At 37.9% G+C, this 23,546-nt stretch overlaps 1 protein-coding gene and 1 long non-coding RNA gene across 5 annotated transcripts; both read left to right on the top strand.

The window, feature by feature from the left end:
• The first annotated feature begins 1,002 nt into the window (after positions 1–1,002).
• On the top strand, positions 1,003–2,896 carry LOC149768706 (uncharacterized). The gene is made up of 2 exons (XR_016396120.1): positions 1,003–1,519; positions 2,291–2,896. It is a non-coding gene; the product is annotated as an uncharacterized LOC149768706 (long non-coding RNA).
• A 2,693-nt stretch (positions 2,897–5,589) lies between these two features.
• Positions 5,590–22,339, top strand: LOC103705674 (putative acetyltransferase At3g50280). Of its 4 annotated transcripts, XM_089924702.1 has the most exons (3): positions 5,590–12,779; positions 15,841–18,426; positions 18,621–22,339. In XM_089924702.1, the coding sequence occupies exon 3, from the start codon at positions 20,786–20,788 to the stop codon at positions 22,145–22,147; it is 1,362 nt and encodes a 453-aa protein (XP_089780828.1). In that variant the 5' UTR covers positions 5,590–12,779; positions 15,841–18,426; positions 18,621–20,785; the 3' UTR covers positions 22,148–22,339. The 4 variants fall into 4 exon arrangements, with proteins under 4 accessions (XP_089780828.1, XP_089780829.1, XP_089780826.1 ...); XM_089924703.1 differs by lacking the exon at positions 15,841–18,426 and having other exon boundaries at positions 5,597–12,779; XM_089924700.1 differs by lacking the exon at positions 5,590–12,779 and having other exon boundaries at positions 14,786–18,426.
• Positions 22,340–23,546: the final 1,207 nt, after the last annotated feature.

The raw sequence follows: 23,546 nt of genomic DNA, 5'->3' as shown, positions 1-23,546 counted from the left end.
TGGGCCGGGCCGGGCCAGGCTCGGACCGTGCCAGGCCCGCGGGCCAGCCCGGCCCAGGCCCTTATGGGCCGTGCCGGGCTGGCCCGCGGGCCGTGCCGTGCCGTGCTTGGCCCGCGGGCCTAGAGCGGGCCGTGCCGGCCCAGGCCCAAAGCGGGCCGTGCCGGGCTCGGCCCGCGGGCCAGTAACCTGTGACCCAGCACGACCCCCTTAAATGGGCCGTGCCGGGCTCGGCCCGCGGGCCAGTAACCTGTGACCCAGCACGACCCCCTTAAATGGGCTGTGCCAGGCACGGCCCGGCACTGTAGCTATCGGGCCGTGCCAGGCACGGCCCGCTTCGTGCCGGGCCGTGCCGGGCCGTGGGCGGCCCGGCCTAGTGCCCAACTCTAATGGGAGGGTAGATGAAAATATTTTTTTTTTATTTTTTAAAAAAATAATAAAAATTATTTTTAAAAATAAAAATAAAATAATCAAATATATTTTTATAGTGAATTCCATATTTTTGTTTAAAAAAAAGTTACCAAACAAAACCTTCGCAAGTAAGTGTCTTTAAAACTCGTAACGCAAGCAACTTATCAACCGCTCTAATTTTAGGTTTCCATTGGTTGTTTAAAAATATTGGAATAAAATAAATATTATAAGCGCTATAGTATCTTACATGCTCATCGTTTGCTTAAAACTGTCTAAACTGAAATCATTTAATGTGATCAAACAATAATTATATAATGTCATTATTGTTATTGCGAGCAATGTGATCTCTGTCTCTCCCAATAAAGTCTTGGTGACAGCTGGTCACGCAAATCGGCATCCAACTCTTTCCGCTTTTTTAAACCGCTTTATCTGTTTGTCTCCACTTTCCACTCTGCTGACGAGATCCCATCGCAGAGCCCAAGAAAACCACTTGGACCGTGGTTTTCTCAAAACCAGGGGCGAGTAGGCTGTTTTACAAACCCACCCGGCCGCCCATCCAATATATTAAATATGGAGAGCTGAGGCTTCCCCCTCTCGCCGGAGAGAGCTCGGATGGGCGCCGGAAGGGAGGGGCGGATGAGTTTATTTGAAGCTATTGGAGTGGGGATGGTGTGGAATATCTTCTTTTCCCTGAGTTTTTTTTTCTTTCTATCGTCGAAAAAAGAGGCTCTGGGTTTGAAGTATTTTCCAATACCTCCCATTCCAATGGCTTCAAGTTTCTCCTTCCTCTCCCTTTCGGTCTTCAAAGGAAGTATTGAGAGATGTAGGGAGACACTTTTGTCCCCTTGTTTTTGTATTGTTGGAGGAAGTGGAGGAGGGAGAGGAAGCATGGGTTTCCGAAACCTGTGGGAATGGGGGAATTGGGGAATTCTCCTGGCTCTGGGTATGCGGGTACTTCCCAATCCCACCCATTCCTACTGTTTTTTGGAGCTCCTTCCTTTCCCAATCCACTGTATGGATGTACAGATTGATCAATCTTTTTAGCTTCTCTTGTACGTTGATTCTTATTTTAACTGGTGATGAGTTCTCGGCAGCATGTCGCCCTTTATTTGTGAGTTTTCCCCCTCATATTTAGAAAAGTGGTGGCCATTTTCAATTCCTCTTGTTTTGACCAAGAAGTTACCAGTCTCTTATGTGATTCTAATTTACTAGCGGTTTGATGTTTCACGAAGGTTCTTGGTTGAGTGAGTTTGTGTAAATTTCTTTGAACTAATTTTGTTTCTCTCTCTGCCTCAAAGGGAAAGGGATGATTTGAATTGCTGTAATCCCGATATTCGGTGGAAACGTATTTTTCGGGGGGTCTCCGGGATTTTTTTCCTTTTTATGTGAAATGATAAGTTTAATCTCTTTGTGCGCTAAGAGTTCGTGGTTTAAAATACCTACAGACATGAGAGGGTTGAGGGCTCCTCCACCACTCTCATGTGCCAAGGAGAATCCTAACTATTTTCATTTATTATTTTCTGATCATACTGAACTTTTTATTTTATATTTATAATGTTTTACAAAATTTTGTTCTCTTGTTTTTGATGATAAATTTTTGTTAGTATGCTGGCTTAGACACGTCACCATGAAAAAACAATTGATTAACTCATGAGGCATGTTGTTGCATGCATTGGATGTATTAAGGAATGCTCTTTATAATGTATAAAGGAGAGATAATAAGGTTGGAATAATTGAAGATATATTTGCAATACTATACTGATTTAAATCACTGAAGAGGAATGTCTATATCTAATTGCAAAAAGAATGTAATTGACTGCGCAAAGCGTCATGAAAATTGGAAACGTTGAAGTTGTTGACTTCTGATAGAATTTGTGCATAGTTGTTCTGTAGTTGCTGACGAACGTATTGGGCGATGGATTACAAAAGCCTGGTCTCTGGGGGAAGGTTTCAGTCGCTTGAGAAAGTTTTTGATCACTCAGGATGGAGTCAGCTGTAGGACGAACCAATGCTCAAGTCTACTCGTGGAAGGATTCTGTCGGATCAAAGTTGAAATCATGGTTTCTTATCCTTACTTGCAGGGTACTAAAAGGAGAGGTTCTTCCCCCTTTTAACTCCAATTGGATGGAGCAAGGGGCTGTCGATTCTGGCGATCTTTCAGGGAAACTTCATGTTGGGGCAGTCATTGTCGAACTTTCTCATAAATCAATTTGTATGTGAATTTCTCGACTTTTCATAAACCCACTTGGTCTCAGGACCTATTTTGTTCCGAGTCTCGAATTGTTTTGAAGGAAACCTTGAGCAAACCGTCTTCTACATCAACGGTCACCGAGTGATCTTGCTGCTTCTATAGCTTTACGCGCCCGGGTAAATCCCACTGTAATTTTGCTTCTTAATGGTTAAAGGCTGTGTGGGCGCTTCTCTGGGTGTCTCTTATGATAATCATAATGACAACTACTTGGCGATTGCAATCGCTTTCTTTTCTAAATCCAGTCTTGGAAAGCAAGCAAAAGAGATGGAACTTGGCGACTGATGCTTCTAAGCTCATCAAATAATTCAGCCAATTATCCTTGAACATGAGGAGAAAGATCAAACAATGTATGTCGCACCCTAAAAAGTAGATCCAAAACCAAGATGGGGCATGAATTCTTTGCATCTAACCGGTCTGTCGGAATTTAGTTGAGTAGGTATTAGGTTTGAAGTATGTTGTTTGGGACGGCTGATGCCTCAGAAAGAGAAATTATTGATGCCTTTATTAATTATCTGGATTGGAAGTAGTATGATTTTGTGGATTGATAGCCGTTACGTTGTTTCTGGTTAACCTGACTCAGGCCTATCACGGCAGCTGATAAAAAATATCGCTACAATTGGATAATTATTTGAGAAATTTAATCTAATCATGAGGCAAATGTGCACCATTATGTATGTAGCTTGCACTATTTTTATAATTTAATAATCTTTTTCAGAAAAAAAAAGTGAGGGCTCCCTGCCGCTCGACAACCCAACTTAGTTGGTATTTAAATTTTGAACTTAATCTAATCATAATTTAAATTTCAAAATGGTAAGTGATTTTTATAATCTTAGTTATCTAATGGTTCTATCCTGTATTTTTAAGTTACAAAATCCCTATAATCTAAAAATTAGCTCTTAAGAATAATCTAGTCATGAATCAATTAAGTAGCATACTGTATGTGGGCTAGGAAATCACTATAATACGGTAAAAAATTGATAAATATAATCTTATTATAATTTAATTCTAAATACATATTGTTCTGGTTAGCCAAATCAGAATCAGTCCAGGGTTAATCTAATTATAATTTATGTTTCAAAATAAATTTAGGACTTAAATGCCGTTCTCGCCCGATCGATTGGATTTTAAGAGATGGCTCGACTCAACTATGCATCGACTGAGTTGTGCGGCTCTAAAATCAAATACATTGGAAATTTCAGGTCAGGCTTGGTCCGGTGAAGATGTATTGAACTAGAAGCGGAACCTATTAACGTAGACTTGACTTAGGGCTAACTAATTGGTTGGTTTGCTTGCATAATATTTGTTTTACTTTGTACTCTTCAATTTTTAAACTACCGGTACATGAAACCTAATGCTATTCTTTGTCTGAACGGAGGAGAAAAGAGTCACAGTAATCAGATGATGGAATATTTTTGGAGTCATTTTTAGGTTAATATATCATTTTAATCTAATCCATGATGGTTACCAAATCACTAAAAGAAGCACTTTTTCTATTCACATCCATACGAGCCCGATTGGTTCGTGGAAAAGGAATAAGAAAAAGTATAGTCAACAAAAAAAAGTAAAAAGCTACCTCTTATTTGATAAGAGTTTTCAAAAAAGAGAGATAAAAAAGTTGTATTTTCTTGAAAATTTGATTTTAATATTTAATGAAAAAAAAATTTTCATGAAAAACATGAAAAAATTTCTTTTTTGTGAGTTGGAAATAAAAATATTTTTATTTTTTTTCCAAAAAGACTCTTCAACTATCATTATTTGATCCAAAGTATTAAAAACTTCATTTTTACTAAAGATATAATCGGAATTACATATAATTTTTTCAAAAAAGTGAATAGTCAACCAAACATAAATATTCTCGAAATCTGTTATTTTTCTATAATCAACCAAAAATGCTAAAAGTATCTTCTCATATATTCTTTTTCGATGGATCTGCTTTTCAAAAATAATATTTCTGTAAGAAAAAATACTTTCTACGTAGACTTCTGAGCGGTCATATTCTTAATCAAGATCATACACTAATCCAGTCCGCAGAATGCTTTATACTATAATTTACACATAAAACAATAAAGTCATGCATGTTCATAAATAACCAACATATACAAAAACAACAATGAGTATAAATATAAGAAAAAGACAGTGCATAAATAGTATTTAGTTAACTAGAAAGCCGGAATGGATGGCAGGTCTAATTAAACCCCAAAATCCATACAAGGCTTTATTACACATGAAAAATACTTTTTGACAGACCAGTATTGTTATTAAACATAAGTCAAGCTCCTAACAAAGCAAGAAAGCAAGCATTAGCTTTCGGAAATCGAACGTGTGCTAAAAGTTGAAAAACACATCAGTCTAATACACTATAATTGTAAAAATAAAATAAAATAAACACATATGATATCTAGTTATCTCTAAAAGATTCATAATTGTTAATAGTTATATTAATTATTTAAATTTATTAATTAATTTTGTTTATATATATATAACAAATAATATTTAAAAAGTTTTATTATTTTTTTAATTTATTATATATATATATATATATATATATATATTTTTTTTTTTTTTTTTTGCGTGGAGAAGGAGGGAGGAGAATTAACCTTTCTTCCATCAGAAAATATCAACCTAACCACCCTGATGGAAATAAAGCTGCACTACTGCCACGGTGATTTAATTTATTATATTCAAAATAATGATGGTCACGGTCTGGATAAAATAAAAACCGGAGACAGCTTAAAAGGAACGCTTCATGTTGGAATGCTCGCCGTTTCCTACGGCCACGTGTTTGCTGCCCATCCTTATCTCCGCGACTCTACCCGTTTACTTACGCGACACGTAAAGCGGTTTTATGGGAAAACAAGGGGCGGCAATAGTGGTTTTAGGAAACCGGCACCCCACACCGACCATTTCTTTATATCTCGAGAGGAGGGGGAGGGGTTGGTGGGGAAAGGGGAAGAGGGATTGGGGGAAGGGGAGCCGGTTCTCTCGAAGCCCTTGGGATGGGGCTGGTTTGGAAAACGCTCTCTCCTTTACGTTCCTAAGGAGCTTAGGGTTTGCAGCGTTTTCCAATACCTCCCATGCCAAATGTTTCGAGTCATCCCTCCCTCTCCCTTGCTGCCTTTTTGTGCCTTTCGAGTTGGAGATGGCGGATCTCTCTCGTTTATTGAGTCGAGGTGGAAGTGGGCGATGGGAAAGGAAGTTATGGGTTCCTAAGAGCTGTGGGAATGGGGGCATCAGGAAATCCTTCTCTTCTCTTGCCGCGTACCGCTTGGGAAGATGAGGTGTTTGGGTATTTGCCGATGCCTCCCATTCCTACTGTTTTTATGAGCTCCTTCCTCTCCCTTCTCACTGATTTGATCTTTTGTGGTTCTTTTTCTATTTCTCTCCTTTTTTTTTTTGATTTGTGCGTTACTTTGGCCAATTTGTGGGATTGGACTATAAACCTGCCAAATAAGCGTTTGGGTTTGTTTTCAGGGCATGCAAGAAAACATCCTTTCAAAAGTTTGATTCAGTGTTGAAGCAAGCTTTTTTGGTTGTCTTCTATTATTTTCGGATCTCCATAACGACGGAAAAAAATTCATTTTTAGACTGCGTTTGGAAGTTAATCCAGATTAACTTTGCGCGAGAAAATTGTTTAACTCATCAATTTATTTCTTATTTACCTGAAATAAACGGATTAGAAAATTTGAAGTTTATTTATCAATTTATTTTTGTCCATGTTCCGAAAAACATTGAGTGGACGAATCATCGAGAAAAATTCCTGTCTTATATCTTAAGCTCCTTCCTGTACTATTCAGAAAGATTATTTGTAAAAAGGTGGTTAAAATAGTCGGATTGGGCCACTGGTGATAAAAGGTCGGAATAAGAAATTTTGGGAGGAAAAAAACCGGATTTGTACTGAAGGAGATTCTACTGTCCGCAAGCAAATTAGGTTGTCTTGCCATGCGATGCAACATAATAATGAGACCTTGAAGTCCTGGATCTAAATGCGGGAGGTTTTTTTTTTTTGGGTGTTTCGGTACAGTACATTCTAGGCAGCTAGAAAACGGTCACAATTCAAGGTTGGTAGAAAACGACCGTAAAATTGCTTAATTATCTGAGACGGGCATTTCCCCCTTCCCCTATCAAAATTTGTGATTTCCTTTTGGTTTTTATTTGTTAAATCACGCTGCACGCCTAGGGTTTGAGCATGTATGCGAGGAGAGAATAAACGGCGCTGATGAGGAGTGAGTTTATCTCCATTTACCATCAAAACTAACCAGAATGGAGTGGGTTTATCATCATTACTTTGGAAAAAGATTACCCCATTTCGATAGTGGCGAGAGTGAGAATTGGGTTATAGTGAAGGTTCGCTGTTCCCGGTGGTCGGTGCGTCAAGGTTGACCTACGTATTGCTGGGTAATTGATGGTCCATAAAAAATCTTTTCTATAATTTTTTTAACATCTTTAATTTTTCTCAGGATGGTCAATCTCATGTAATCTTAAGTAATTTCTCTAACATCTTTATTTCTTCTCTGGTTGAAATGAATCTCCAGAAATCTCTTACGGCAGTTGTAAAATTTTAGTACTTTAGTATTGGTTGAAGCTTGTGATTTGAAAGACTTCAAATTTGTAGTTTAATGAGAGATCTGTCGATAATTTTATAGTATATATTCTAATAAGTTTGAAGTCGTAGAAGCCGTTAAAGTAGGTCGGAGGTAAAACTCCCATAGAATCGGGAACTCGCCGCACGCTATATAAGGCTGGGGGGTGGATGGCCGAGGCGAACGTTAGAGCGACGCGCTGGGGGGCACAACCCTAGATGGCGTCGCCGCCTCCTCCACCGCCATTGCCGTTGGCGGTTGCGTTCTCCTCTCGACCTCGGCGGAGCCACCTCTAGACGTTGCTTTCTTCTCCGCTTCGCGTCCAGCCTTTCACCTCATCGCGCAACCCTGCCAAGCATTAGGACGCCTTCCACAAACACTACCAGAATAATCTCTCAACCTTGCCCTCGCCCCCCTCCTTTCTTTCTTCGTGATTCTTGGGTCTTCGATTGATAAGGATTCTTGGGCACGGTTCCTCAATAATCGAGACTACTTGGATTTTGGGGAATGATTGGGGACACCCCTTCTATGTTACTTTAATCACCTTGGGGAATGATCTGTTCTTGGAAGTTTTAGATTCTTGGATACCAAGATATCAGGATTTCTTTCGTTTTACCCAGGTAATCGGTGAAAAGTATTTGGAATTTTAGATTCTTGGGAGGTTATGAGCATCTTGACTTCATTTCTTGTACTATTGATTTTAATATGATAAGCCTTCTTTCTCTCTTTTTGGGTGGTTTTCTTGTTATATACTTCGAATAACATACTACTACCGAAAGATGCACCTTTTTAGCCCTTTTTTTTGGCTGTTAAAACTGAGTTGATGAGGTAGGGATGATGTATCTAGGTATTTGATCTGGGCGGCTTAATACGTTAATATAACCTAATTGCGGTGATTTTTAATAAGCTTTGTGCTGTGTTCTGATGGATGTTTGGTTGGAGGATCTGCCTTATATTTGATCATATCTTCCATTGCAGATGCTTGTCTAATTATCAGTTGTTTTCTGCACTGCGTCATCTTGATTTGTCTTTCATATTGCTTATTTGCTGTAAGAAGTGATCTATTTGCTAGAACTGAAGGTGGAAGCATGGCTTTATTTCCTCCGGCAATTCTCAATATTGCATAATTGTTTTTCCTCTAAAGCATGTCGTTATTGGAACTCCAAAGATCATATAGTTTTTCTTTAGTAATTTGATTATCTGATTATTTTCTGTAGTTGTCTTTTTATAGAAAAAATATGTCAATCGATGATAAATTTGTTCTCTGATATTTTTGATATGTCAATTTGGATGTTCTTTAGATCATCTTAAATGCTAAGTACAACTACTTCACAGTCTCAATGAACGAAGCCTTTTTAATGTAGAAAAAGGTTAAAGATGTTAAAACAATAAGACAAGCTCAAGTTTATCCTGATTACATCTAAAGATAGAAATTGTATAATATTTTTTAAAATTGTATCTTTAAGGTTCCTCTCATCATAGCTTCTATGAAGAAAAGTTAGTTTTCTTTTAAGTAGGCAAAGTTCATTTTGAGAAAGAAATTCAGGAAGAAGGTTAGCTTTTGTCTATTGAAATCAGATGTCATTTTGTTAGATTAAGAAGTAATAGTTTTAGTGATGGCTGCGGTCTTATAATCTGATAACATGCTACTTAGTTCGTGTAATGCACACATGTCAGGAGTAATTTCATGGGTTGTTGATCTGTCCGAGTGTACTCTCATAACTCTATGTTGTTCGTACTCTGAGGACATTGCTAATCACGACCTCATTTTATCCATTTAACCGGCCTTTCACCTATCACACCTACACCTCCTTGACCAATTGGAATCAAGATCCCTCTCTTTCCTCTCCCGGTCCCTCCATAAGTGCCAGGTCTTCTATTTTATGTTATGTGGCCACATAATTGGTCCGGTCTTGGGTATTATGGGTAATGTGGTGTTTGAGTTAGGGTTTCCAAGGTGTAGTGCGCCCCCTATTTTCCTAAGCATTCGTCTAAACTCTTCTAGTTCCACATCTAATGAGAAAATGTCTATCCTTATTGTTTTTTTCTACTCTAAACTCCTTGTGGGGAGGGCAAGCTCCATGTCTGTAAATGCATCTTTAATAAATAAACCTCCCTTACTTTAGCTGTTACTCTCTTTTTAAGGGAAGAAGAATGTTAAGTTGAATAAGACAAAATAAAGAATCACTCCATTTCCATTTTGACTTACCAAAGTCTAAAAACTATAATTTTCTTTTTGCTCCATTCCCTATTTCTGTCTAGAACCATTTGACAATCTTAGTCTGAAATTTATTGCTGGAGTAATTTCACTTCTTGCTTTTCTTTCACCAAAATGATGAATTTTTAGAAGAATAGTAGAAGGATGGGCACATGCATCTTTGTTTGGTATTGGATTTTTTTTATTTTTTAATTTCATACACTTTCTGTCATTCTGAGTGCTTTTTATATTGTGTATCTTATTTTTTCTGTTTATCCTGTTTTACATTTTTTTTAAATTACTATTTATTTTTAGTTGTTGCTCTTTTTTGTCTTTAGTTTTGTAAATTTTTTGTTTTTTTAATTTGTTTTTGGGTATTCTATTTTCAGTTTAGTTTTTTATTTGTTTGTTTAATTTTGGGGACTGAATTATATTGATTTTGGTTTTATATACTTATTTGGAATTTCGTTTTATTTTATTTCTGAAAAAGTATGGCTGTATTGGCACCTCTAGTCATGCAAAAAGTTCCTTAGGCTACATGATAGAGGGGATTGGTCCGGTTTTTGAGGCTTTGGTTAAATAAATGGGTGCTACAACTTGTGGCATATTGCATGAGGAACCTTTGGTGTGGCAATGGTTGTGCATGATGTTTTTAATTAAAAATTGAGTTTTAATTTTTTAATATTTTCTCATTTTCTTTTCTTTTCCATCATTATTATCCGTTTGCAAATTCAGTTTCTGTTTTTGTTTCATTTTCTTTTATTTTCTTATTTTGGTTTCATCTTGTTTTTCTTTTGATTTTTCCTCAGATTTATTTTTGTCATACGTATATATATTTACTCGTCCAGTTTTTATCATTTTTCTTATTTATTTGGAATTACAGTTTTTTTTTAAAAAAAGAATAATGGTTCAGGTGCCACTTGCCTATATAAAAAGTTTCTCATGCCACATGTTAGAGGGCAATAGATGCCATTTATGAAGGGTTGACCAATTTATGTGGGGTTATTCAAATAACAATGTGCGATCTCAATGCCATGTTGGTGTAAAGAAACTATGTAGTAGACTCGTGTCCAATGGTATTTATCTTTTAAAACTCTCGTTTTATATTTCTTTTTTCTGCATTTTCTGTTGATTTTCTGCTTTAATTTATACTTTATTTTCTTTTAAATCTACTTTCTGTTTTGATTTGTTTAGTTTTCAGTTTATTTTGTTTTTCTTTTGTAATTTAGATCTGTAATATGGTTTTATATATTTTTGTCTGGTATTTCATTTCATTTTATTTTATGAAAGAGTGATGGTGCAGGGGGTTACTCAATCACGCAAAACTTTCCTCCTGTTGTGTGGTATAGGGGTTGGTGCAATTTAGTGCAGGTCAAGGCGATTTAGGAGTGGGGTTGGCCAATAGTGACGTTCCATGCTTGTGCCATGTAGGCACAGGAAATCTTATGTGTTACATTACCAGTGTCACATAGCATTCCATAAATTCAGTTTTGTTTTTCCTATTCTTTATTTTTTTATATATTTTTTACTATCATCTGTTTCCTATTCACAAATTTTAGTTTGTTTTTGTTACTTAGTCTTAGGATCTTCTTTTGTTATTTATTTGGATTTTCTCTTTAAATTATGAAAGATTAGTGCCACGGATGAAGGCTTTCACAAAATTCCTTATCCTATGCGGTAGAAGGGATGTGCAATTCTCGGGGCTGGTGCAACTGAAGAGGGATTGGACAAATAATAATGTGCCATGTCGTGCCACATCAGTTATAGGAACTTTTCATGTGAGAGAATGGCATCTCATAGCCTTTCCCTTTGAAACTTCAGTTTCATAGGTGCCTTGTTGTTCTATTTGTTTGTATTTTCTGTTTATTTTTCCATTTCAAATTTTCCACTTTTACAAATTCTGTTGTGCTTTTTTATTTGTTTTCATCTTATTATTTTTCTGTTTATTTTATTTTGTATGCGTAACTGTTGTATGTTTGTTTGAATTTCATTTTATTTTTATATTTTTTTGGAAGGAATAATGTTGTGGGTGGTAGTTTGATCACAAATTGTTCCTTGTGCCACATGGTATAGAAGATTGTTGATATTCAGGGGTGCTGGTGCAGTACATAAGAGATCGGTCGGATAATGATGGGCCATGCTAGTGCCCCCCTTGGAAACTTCTTGCATGCTAGTGATTCCCTATAACAAATTTCATTTTGCATTTTATATTTTCTTTTTTATTCATGTTTAATGTCTGTTTTCTGTTTATTTTTCATCTTTATTTCACTACGACGTTTGTTTCTATTAGTTTTTATTTATTGAATTCTTCTTTTATTTTACTTTGTTTTGTTATTTAGTTTTTATATGTATTCGATTTTCTTTGGTTTATTTTTGTATCTTTTTTAATTTAATTTTGTGATCTTGTTGGATTTGTGCTCTATAGCTGTCCCTTTATGTGATGAGAAAAGGCTTTGATAATGATGATGATGGTGACATGAGATACAAACTACCATCATTCTTTTTGTTTAACCGAAGGCATCTTTTCACTCCCCCACTTCTAATGCAATTTTAGCAACAATTAATAATAAGAAATTACAATATTTTAGAACAGACTGAATGGGTGCATTCCATAGAAGTTCTCAGTCCATTTATTACTTTTTGACTTGGCCGTGGAATTGATGGTGGAGGACTTGTAGCCATCCTTTAAGTGATGTAAATGTTTTTTAATGCTTTGACATATCAAAACTATCTCATGAATCAATCTCTGTTGTATGATGGATAAGATTATTAAGGACATTGTGGTCCTATTAAGGATTCTATAATTGAATTTTTGAATAAAGTTGCACGACACAGTTCTTATTACCATTGTTTTACTCAACTTGCGAATTACAGAATGAATCTGTCGATTTGGAATCACAGGACAATTGATGTAACAATTGATGAATCAAGAACTTTCAATTGAACTAAACTAATCCTGTCAATTGTTTTTTTCTTACTGTTACTGTTGTATATGAGAAAAAGGGGAAAGAATCACCCTTCCTCTGTTGGATATGTATGTAGTATGGTTCTGTCTTTCAAAAGGGATAATGATAATTCATCAAGGTGGAATTCTATTTATCAGGTTCCTACTCAAAACGGAGTACAACCCTATTTTTGGTTTATAACGTTTGAGATTTTCAATGCTTTTCTTTGATGATACCTTTGCTTCTTATCTAACATTGCTTCGTGAAGTTGATGCTCGCTTCATCCAGTTGATGCTCCCTTTATCCCAGATTGGTTGTGCTGTCCATTCCAGCAGCATTTCCAGATTTTTCCCCCTCATGCTTGGGATATCTCACCTCTAGCAAGTGCACTGGTTAAGGTGTGAACTTTTGCTAATGAGAACTATATTTTCTTAAATAGATTTGGAGAGCCATACAGCAGCCTATATTGGTACACTGGATTTTTCCCTTTTTTATCTTGTATTTGTGATGTTCTGCTATTCTGTGACTATCTTATGTTTGAGTTGAACATGCTTATTCAGGTAGATCTGTATTTGTAGAAAGTTTTAATAGAAGGTAAAAGGACAATCATCATGTTGGATCATTACCTGTGCTTTTTGTACTGACTGTGCGACAGATACAGTTGTTTTGCTGAATGGTTAGAATGATGTAAATGGTCAGCCGGAGCTAATTGGCATATAGTGATGTTCATTAAGTAATGCTGGATTTGAGAGACGTGCATCCACATTTCTTGGTAGTTATGATGCTTGTGGGTCCTGTTTTGCGGTTGGTTTTTACCATAGCATAAAGTTCTGCAACTCTGGTTCTTTCTTGCTAGCTATGATGTTTTTTCTCATGTAACCATGTTTTTTTAGTAGTGCTATAATATCAGTATTCCTTTTTCTTAAGCTTCTATGTGGTTCAGATGGATTTTGTTTATAAATAGAGTCTTCTGACCAATAGAGCAACAGACGGATGCTGATATTAGTTAAATCTTAGTCCTTTTAGCAGATTCTTTTTGTGTTTCAGACATTGTTTTGTTAGTCATGATGGTTTTTCTCATTCAACGATGCCTTCTATTAGTGTTACCATATTAATATTCTTTTTTCTTGTATGCTTCCATGTGGTTCTGATAGATTTTGTTTACGAATGGAGTCTTCTTCTGATCAATAGAGCAATGAACAATATGGTGATATCAGTTTATCAAACCTAGTCCTTTCAGCTGATTCCTTTTTAGTTTAGTCATTTGCTTGGGTGCGGAGAATTCTTTGTACTCCAGATTTACAGCACATGAGATTCTTCATAGCAACAAGGCAAATGATGGTTCAGGGAGTAGAGCTAACAAGACCTTCACAGCATGCTTTATAATGCTAACAAGGTTGATTAGCACTGAGATCCCATGATGCTCAGTTTATTTGACATTGATTTTTTTGGAACTTGTGGTATTCCAATTAGACCAGGAGTCTTTGGTCAGTTGGGAAAGTGGCAATCACTGATTTTTAACAGAGAGTAGGCACCATGCAGCACATCTCAGTGCCTTGTTAGTATATAGATATTGTCAAGTACCTCCATTATATTTTTGAATTCCAACACTAGTTTCTCAAATGGTAATTCATAGTGATTTGTTTAACTTCTTGTTGAATGCTTTCTTTAATTTTGAAATAATTGATGACATTCACTGTTGATGAATAAAAACTTGTTGAAACTCTTGATTGCCTGTCTCCTCTGCCTGACTGAAGTTTGAAGTCAGACCATCTGATTGTGGGATTATGCTAGATTCATTAAGTATTACTTTTTGTCAAGAATTATATCTGATGATGGGATACTTCAGCACTACTTTGTGCTTTTAGAGACGTTACCTTAGTGTGTACGTAATATTTGAAACTTTTCTTGATTTAGCCTACAAACACTAACCTACTGGTAATGTCCTGGTGGGATTTGATCAGGCCTTTTCAAGGTTTGCGGCTTTAGGTATATTAGAGGAGGTTCTGGGTTTATTAGGTATATTAGAGAAGGATTAAGTGGCGGGGAGCGGGGGGCTGGGGAGAGGGATCTTTTACTAGCAAGGGTCCAGGGGTTATCATCAAGCAAGCAAGGTCCTTATATGGAATTAGATTTTTTTTTCATTAGTCACTTCATTGGAACTTGGAAGCCAAACTGTTTCTTTTATATTTTTTTCTTTTAAAACATGTAACTGCAATAATGACGCTTCCGAATGGCGAAGCCTGAGCGCAATTAGATTGTCTAAAGCCACCCCCCCCCCCCCCCCCCCCCCCCCCCCCCCCACAAGTCTTCCTGATTAAATTTTTAGAGCACGATAACTGCACTCAGCATTTATTTAGTGGCACTGTGTATACTTTTTGTGATACACCCCCCCCCCCCCCCCCCCCCCCCCCCCCGCCCCCGGCGGCACTGTGGTATACTTTATTGTGATATCATGTTTCTTTTGATTGTGGTCGTGATCGCACGATGTACAATCTCTATCGTTTTGGATCCCTTAAGTGCATTTTTCATGGGTTCTGGATTGGTTCGAGTTTTGCATGTATATTGGTTTTATGAAGGATGAGTTCCGTTTGTAACTTAATTATAATTTGAGTTATCTTGTCATGAATATTGAGAAATCGAATGCAATGCTAAGAAGATTCTGTACACAGTATGACACCCTAAGTTGTGTTGTGTACCTAGCTGTCTCTTAAGTTTCTGCTTCTTATGCTATTCTCTAATGAATAGCATAGTATATTCTGAGTTACTGAAAATACGATAGGCTTTAAGAAATTGTCTGGTGATGACAATGGCGTAATTCCTAGATTACAATCTTGTCTGTGAAATATCATCTGCTATATGCTTTTGATATATATATATATATATATATATATGTGTATATATATATATATATATATATGTATATATATATATATGTGTATATATATATATATATGTATATATATATATATGTATATGTATATATATGTATATATATATATATATATATATGTATATATATATATATATATATATATGTATAAACATTGAAAAGTTCCCAAATCGCTATAATAAAAATGAACAGATCTGATTGAAATAATTCTTTTGCTGGCTTCGATAAACTCTTGCTCTTCGATTGTTTGAACAAAAAGTTCAAATGGAATCCAAGCTAAACCATAATAGTACTATCTTCATTAGAGAATTAGTTGTAACTGGGTAAGTACTAGCATCTTAGTTTACTTTAAAGACTGTCAAGATAAAAAATTTGTGGATTCACTTTTAGGTTCAGTTGAGTTGCCCTAAGTAATGGACCAATATTATTTGAATACTTATCCAGTTTTTTCTATGTCACTGTCAGATCACAGCACATTGATGGTGGTAATGTTGACAAACATTAGGATATGACTTGTGGACTGGAGTTGGGTTGAACTCACTTCTGAAAAATTGATGTCATTGCAGGTGGCTGATCCAAAACTATTTTTAGTCGCTCCTGAACATCAGCATATGTGATGCGCGCGAGACCCCAGGAGGCATCAACCGAATAAAAAAGAAACATAAAAAAATGAGCAATTAGAGTTGCATATATAGGGTGGAGAGTTGGGAGAGAGCAGAAATTTATCAAGGAGTAGAGGCGTTGTCATGTCAAAGTAGTAGAAGTAATATGATGGGAATTCTTGTGGGCTTCACTCATCTCTAATTATTTTTCTACCTCAACTTCAGGAGCACCTTTTGAATTGGAGCGGATTGTTTGTGCGCCTAACAAAACACGACTTTGCATGTTCTCTTAACAAGGATAAAGAAGTACAAGAGATTGAAGTGGAAGTGTATTCGTCAAATCTAGTCTAACGTATGCTGATTGTTTGAATCACGACCATCAATGAAATCCATCTTTAGAACAAACTATATTGTGCTTAAAGAAACAGATGAAGGGAATATGGTAAATAGTATTGAATTCAGTCTACCCAAAGACTTGCCATTTGCACTGTCATGGCTTGTGAAGGGTAATCCATTCGCTCCTGCAAATCGACCAATAACGTCCTTTACTTTCTGCATAATCTACTATAGGATCGATGAAGAATCGACCTAGCGGATTTAAGCTCATAATAGCAACCACGTGAGCACACAGAAAAACCCTTCTGTAAGCATGAGTCAAGAGTGAAGGATATTTATTTTGGAGTCTTCCCAATGACATAAGACCCCTAGAGACCTTAGAGTTTCTAAGCAAATGAGAAAAGATAATGAAGTTCTAATTTGGACAAATTGTCATCTGTATGGACAAAATGATAATCCTAAACAATATCTCCTTCAATAAACAATATCTCCTTCATTTCATTTTCGGTTCATGGTGGTCATTGATAGTAATTCAATAAGTTTTATGATGGATTAGGTTGCCCAATTTCTTTGCAACTGCTAATCTTAAATCACTAATGACTCTTAAGGCTCCTAACCGGGGCTTGACTTTGAACACCCTTTTTTTTCTTCAAACAAAGACTTTGAACACCCTATTCACATTTCAATTTTTTAGTACAGGAAGTCTTGACCTGAACCGGTAGCTAAAGTCATTATGGGCTGAACCAGTAATGGGGCTGAACATCCAATGGCATGAGGCATGGCAATCTAGAAAAGGAGGACATTATACCCGTCAAAACCTATAGGCACATACAACTACAGCTTAGCAATAGCACTATATTAGGAGGTGGGTCTAGGTTCAAACCGTAGGAGGTGTTTGATCTTGTTTGTTCTCATATCGTTTTGTTGATTAAGCTTTAAATCGACAAAGAAACCAATTGCGATCTATGTTTACCACACCCATCTTGTACGTGAAAAAGAAAGTTGTAAAGCTACCTTTGCATCTTTCAAATTGGGAAGAAAGCTGGATGAACTCTTTTTTTTTTTTTTGGTGGTAAACCGGCTTCTCACTACATACGACGATGAGAGAGCCTAGAACTATCGCAAAGCAAAATACGATGTAATGCCTGCGGCACATGATCGGAGGGATCCCAAAATACAAAACCAGAATGGTGGGCTGCATAGGAGGCGATCCAGTCCGCAGCCCTGTTTGCCTTCCGAAACACATGTAAAATCCGAAGTAAATCTAACTCCCCCCATGCTTCGGAAGTCTCGGAGTAATGGGTGTAAGTTCGACCTGGCCTGTCGGCAGCGAATCCAGTTCACCACTGTGGTCGAGTCACCCTCTAAAAGAATTCGTCTGGCACCCAATGTACGCGGCATGGGAGGGTCTTGTATATGATGAACTCTTGACTAAACTATTTTCCATGCTAACAAGGAAAGGTGATGGTGCGGACTGCCATACGTAGTTGCAAGACTGTATCAAACATTGATGCGAAGAGTAGTTTAGGGCCATCAAACAATTTAGTCTTTCTTTATGTGTTCCTTTTAATTGTAAATATTAAACTAGAGAAAATGCGGGTGCAACATGTTTCTGCTGTCTCCAGATATCCCATACTGCAATTGCAGAAGTTACTTCTCCATTCTATGTCGTTAAAGGAATAGGAATTTGTGGGTTTCATTGGTTACTCCTAATGTTTCAACTGAGGTTCGGAAGGACCTCAATTTCCCCTTCAGAGATGGATCTCAAGTACCTGTGAATTGGCTGCAGATTAGAAGTTAAACGACTAACAAAACAGATAGTTTCCATAGGGTCTACATGTTAAAATAACAGTAAAACAAAGAATGGGCCCTGAGTTTTCCTTTTAAAAATTCTGAGTGGTGACATTCATTTCATTATGTATTTTAAAGTTGATGGAAAAAGTAGCATGCTTCCACCATTTCTCAAAGTATAGTGACTTCCCGTTCAAGGGAAAGCTGGATCCGTGTTCGGCGGTCAAGCAGCAGAAGTCAAATATCAAATATTTTATGTATTTCAGAAGGCTACTTTATCTATAAAAGGATTGTTAAATCCAGTTTGTTTTGAAGGAAGTGAAACATAGATCAAGATGTCAAGTCCGTCCTTCCTCCGTTCGCTGCTTCTTCTTGTGTTAATTGCTGCATTTTATGCAATACAATTTGGATTGGTGTATGGTGGTAGGTTCAAAGCTCCAGGTTTTTCTATATTGAAAAAGAGAGAACCCCGAAGTTCCTCGCATAGTCGCAAATCCTTATATTCTCATTAGCAAGCCTTCCATATGTTCTTAAGTTTGCATAGCATGTTTGATTCCTTTTTATTTTGATCAGATTGAAAGTGGCTGCACATAAGCCCGCGTCTGTTTGTTTTGCAGAGATTAAGGCGAGGAAGCTGGGAGATAGAGTTGGTACAGGCCCTGCTGCTCCGAAACCAAATCATCCAATTTCTTGGCATCCCCCACCTGGAGCTTAGAACCAACTCCAAGTGATAATTGTTTTGTTTGAATATTCTCAGAAGGGATGTTAATTCACTTCTCTAAGTGATAATTCACTGTGTGATTCCCTTTTCCACTAGTGTTTGTTCTCTGTTTGTCCTTCACCGACTTCTCTTCTTCCTTTTTTTTCTCCTTTATATATATATATATATATTGTTCAAGATAAAAAGGGATGTCAATGTCTATCATGTTGGTTTCTGATATTGATGCAAGCTGAAATAACTATAGATGAACCATGGGGCCTAGCTATAACAAAACTGTGGCTATCTCTAAGATAGCAAGTGGAACTATGGCTAGAATGGTGCAAGCGACCTGTTGCAATGGTTGCAAATGTTGATAAATGATGAGGCTGGTGGAAGAGTGTTTTGTTTCCCAAACGGAAAAACTTGCATTCACCAATGCGCTCTTGATGTATCATAAGACAGAGTACTGCTGTTGTGATAGGATCAAAACTCTGGTCCATTAACCCATCATACTTCCTTTTTTTCCTTTTTTCGATACACACCCATCATATTCTTTGAACAACCTAATTGGCATCCTGTCAACTGATTTAAATGGCTCAGTTCTTCTTGGTTCTATCCTCTTGCAGAAATGGACAGTACCCTAACTCCGTTCTCGCAACATCATTGAGAACAAATTTGCAATCATACAGGTTACTTGAATACTGCTATCATCTCATTATCTATCAAAGTTATTTTTGTCGGCTATTTATCTCTCAGATGCGAAAACCATGCATTATCATGCTTCCTCTGGTCAAGAGGCTGTTTCTTCTTCATACAATTAGGGTGAGCCAGGCTAGACCTGGTTTTGGCATCACCAAAAAGCGAGCCATATTTGATCAGGATTAAAACTTGAATGCAACTCTGATCCACTTCAGCTCACTCCTGCTTGAATTGGTCAGGATTATTTAATCGATCCATCTCGCCACGATCTATACAGGCCAAAGTTTGTTCTTGAGCCATGTCTGTTAAAATGTCAACAGGAAATAGTCATGAGCAATTGCCATGATCATTTATAGATTTCTTTTAACAAACAGATGCGAACCTGTAATTATATAATACGACTCTCAAACCCAACCAGCCTGACCTGCTTATAAAACCTAATCGAATTCTTTTTTGAATAGATAGATATATCTTTTATGGTTAGGTGGAGATGCGGCCAGTTTGTTGGTTAGGTTGTGACTTGGCCAGCTGTTGACCATACCAAATCCATCTGACTTGCACCCTTGAACACGATTCAGCTGCTCCTCAACAAAAAAACGAATATTCGACCTGCTTCGCGGTTGAAAGCTATAGAACAAATATATCTTCAATAAAATGATAGAACAATTTTAGTCCACAAATGGCGAAATGAAGCGCTGTTCAGATTTTTGTGTACCTAATCACACCAATGAACAGGTCCAGTGGTCGCATTACATAATACATAAGGCAAAACAATATCCAAATCCCCTGCTATGTCTGCACCCCACTAGTTCCGCTTAAGCTCAACTAACAAATGAAAGATGGATCAAAAATATATAAACACGAATCAGTTGATTTTTGTATTGCACAGTTTTTTTTTAGCGGAAACAGATGATTCATACAAATCTAGTATCGATACATCTAATAAGATCAGAAAACAGCAAGTTTTGGAGCACACTAGACATCTTGAAACTACCATCCATTTTCTTGCTTAAATTGAGATAATCAAAGAACAGGTTAGGTCTAAATTTGAATATCCTGGAGTAGTTGGAGCAAAGTTATAGGATTTAGATTGTTATATTCATAGGTCAAGTCAAATTATATTTATTTGTTCTCTTCAGAATAATTATTTACGATTTAATCATTTTCATGAAGCAAATGAAAGAGATCGAGTCTCAACTACCTCCAATCTAATCCCAGCTGACGCCAAATGATCTTGGAACAACCCAATCCCTTCCTCCCTTCTCTCCCCCTCTCTCTCATGACAGCAAGCTCTTATATCCCGGGTCTAGAACAGCCAAAGCACCAACTCGTGGAATACTGCTCTATTTCCGTGCATACACCTCACGGAAGAATTCGGAAGACATGGCAAACGAGCAAGCGACTTCCACCGGGATTCACTACATTTCAAGCTGTGTAGTTCGACCATCATCCCATAACAAAGAAGCAGCAAGAGAGCAAGGGTGGCGCCAGCGGCAGCGGCTAATCCATCTCACTCCTTGGGATCTCCGGTTGCTCCCCATAGATTACATCCAGAAAGGCATTCTCCTTCCCAAACCCCCAACCCCCGTCATTCCCGGCCTCATATCCTCCCTCTCTCTCGTCCTCGACCACTTCTATCCCCTCGCCGGCCGTCTCACCACCATCAACCACGACACCACGCCGCCATCTCTCTCGGTCGCCATCGAATGCAACGACGAAGGAGTTGAATTCATCCATGCCGCCGCCCCAAGCATAACCACGGCTGACATCTTGACCCCTCGCTTTATCCCCAGCATCACCCAGTCTTTCTTCCCCTTGAATGGAGCAATCAACCACGACGGTCACTCCCTCCCCCTCCTCGCCGTCCGCGTCACAGAGCTGGCCGATGGCATCTTCATCGGCTGCGCTCTCAACCATGCGGTCGCCGATGGCACCTCCTTCTGGCACTTCCTCAACTCGTGGTCGGAGATCTCGCGAACCGGCTGCCGCGTCCCACAGATTTCTAGGCCGCCAATGCTGAACCGCTGGTTCCACGACTCATGCTCCCCTCCCATCCATCTACCTGTTTATAAGCGCGAAGACTTCATTAAGATATATCCTTCATCCCAGCTCAGTGAAGCTTTCTTCCATTTCTCGGCGCAAACTATCGCGAAGCTCAAACTCAGAGCCAACATGGAAATGAACACGGATCGCATATCTTCACTCCAAGCACTGCTAGCTCTCGTCTGGCGATCCGTGCTTCGTGCTCAAAGGCTTCCACCTAACGAGAAAACTAGCTATCGCGTGACAGTAAACTATCGACCGAGGTTAGAGCCACCATTGCCGGGCGGATATTTTGGAAACACCATTATAGGGGTTCCAACGACAGCCTCCGCAGGGGAGGTGCTGCACCGGGGTTTGGGATGGGCAGCATCGTTATTGAACCAGATGGTGGCCTCCCAGACCAATGACATAATTCAGAATTGGCTGGAATCATGGAGTCAGAATCCCACCTTTCTATATTTTAAGGAAACGAAGGTTGGTACCATAGTCACAGGTAGCTCGCCAAGGTTTGATGTCAATGGGAATGACTTTGGATGGGGGAGACCGATTGCAGTCCGAAGTGGTGGTTCAAACAAGGTGGATGGAACCATATCTGTCTTTCCTGGGAGTGAAGAAGGGAGTATGGCTTTGGATGTGTGCCTTTCATCCCATGCAATGAATTTATTGCTTGAGGACAAGGAGTTCATGGAAAATGTTACCTAAATATTAATTACATGTTCTTGATAAGAAAAGTTAAGTCAGGATATTGTATGTTACGTTGTTTGCAAAGAACAAGTGGAGATCATGGAGCACCTTTGAATAATTTCAGGAATTTGCAAACATTTCTGATAAGTATTATTGACTAATATATTGTAAAGTGTAAGGTCTGCCACATGGTTTTTTATTGTTCTAAAACTGGTGCTCATGTTTGGAGATTGCTTGATTTGAATTAGTTCTGTCGGATATTTTGCTTTGTCAACCATGCAATGGCAGCGACGGCGCCTCTTTCTAGCATATCCAAATCTCTTCGGCTTGAAGATCACATTAACCATCGACGCCTGCAATTTGGCACGTCAATTCTGTTAGTTGATCTTTCAACCTTTGTCACTGCAAGCTGAAGAAACTCTGGAAGCCATTCAATATTTAGATCTTGAAATTGAGCTTTAATCATGTTTCTAATTTTTGCTTTTGCTTAACCTTTTTTCTTTAACACTAGTTTGTTAAAAGATATATAACACCCTAACGTACGTCTGCTAGAACTACTGAAAAAGATTTGTCAAAAATGTAGGTAGGGTTTTGGCAAACAAAAGAGAGAAGATTTTAGATGGTTCGCCAAAAAATGGGCTACAATAGTTTATAATTGAGAGATCCACTACAGTAAGAGAAGTACAGATAAAACTCATTGGTATGCTTATCCATTGGAGATGATAACCTGCTCCCCTGGACCCTTCTCCTAATATAACATTAGAAGACATAAAAAGACACTATTAATGAGGGTTGTCAATTAGTGAATTAGTTATCGAAGTCTTCGGTGGTTGATACCAAGGACTAGAGTTCTTGTCCTGTCTTCACTCTAATTTTGGCCCAATTTTTGTCTAGATTTGCCTATCCTAAATTTAGAGGGAAGAGGAAGAGGGAGGGATAGAAGGCTCTCTCTCTATATATATATATTAGAAATCATGAGAAAAATATGCCTCTTTTTTTTCTTTTTTTTTTTTGAGAAAGAGGGAGAAAAGTCCACCCAATTTCTTAAAAATTAAAAATATATAAGAAAAAAAGAGAATACAAACATATTTTTGTTTTCAAAATATTGGAAGATCTGCAATGCAGCTACGAGGTATTTGATGTTTCATAACCTTATTACAAATTGGCTAAAGTAGTGAGCCATAATCAAATGTAGGACGTTAGCCAGAGCTAACGGGCTCAACTCGCCACCCATGGTTGAGCACCACCTGTTTGCGGAAGCTAATATATTCCAGGCTCACATAGGGTCGGTCCAACTCTTAGGTGAGGCGGTTGCCTAAAGCTCTGGCCCAAAGAAGGCCTACTGCAGAGAAGGCCTTAAAGATAAAATAGAAAAAAAAAAAGATCTCTCTTAATGAGTTCGCCTTAGGCCATCCTC

Source organism: Phoenix dactylifera, chromosome 1 (assembly GCF_051530095.1).
Source record: "Phoenix dactylifera cultivar Ajwa chromosome 1, Ajwa_hap1_PhDact_Kaust_v1.1, whole genome shotgun sequence".
NCBI lineage: Eukaryota > Viridiplantae > Streptophyta > Magnoliopsida > Arecales > Arecaceae > Phoenix > Phoenix dactylifera.
This window is presented reverse-complemented; position numbering and strand designations above follow the sequence as displayed.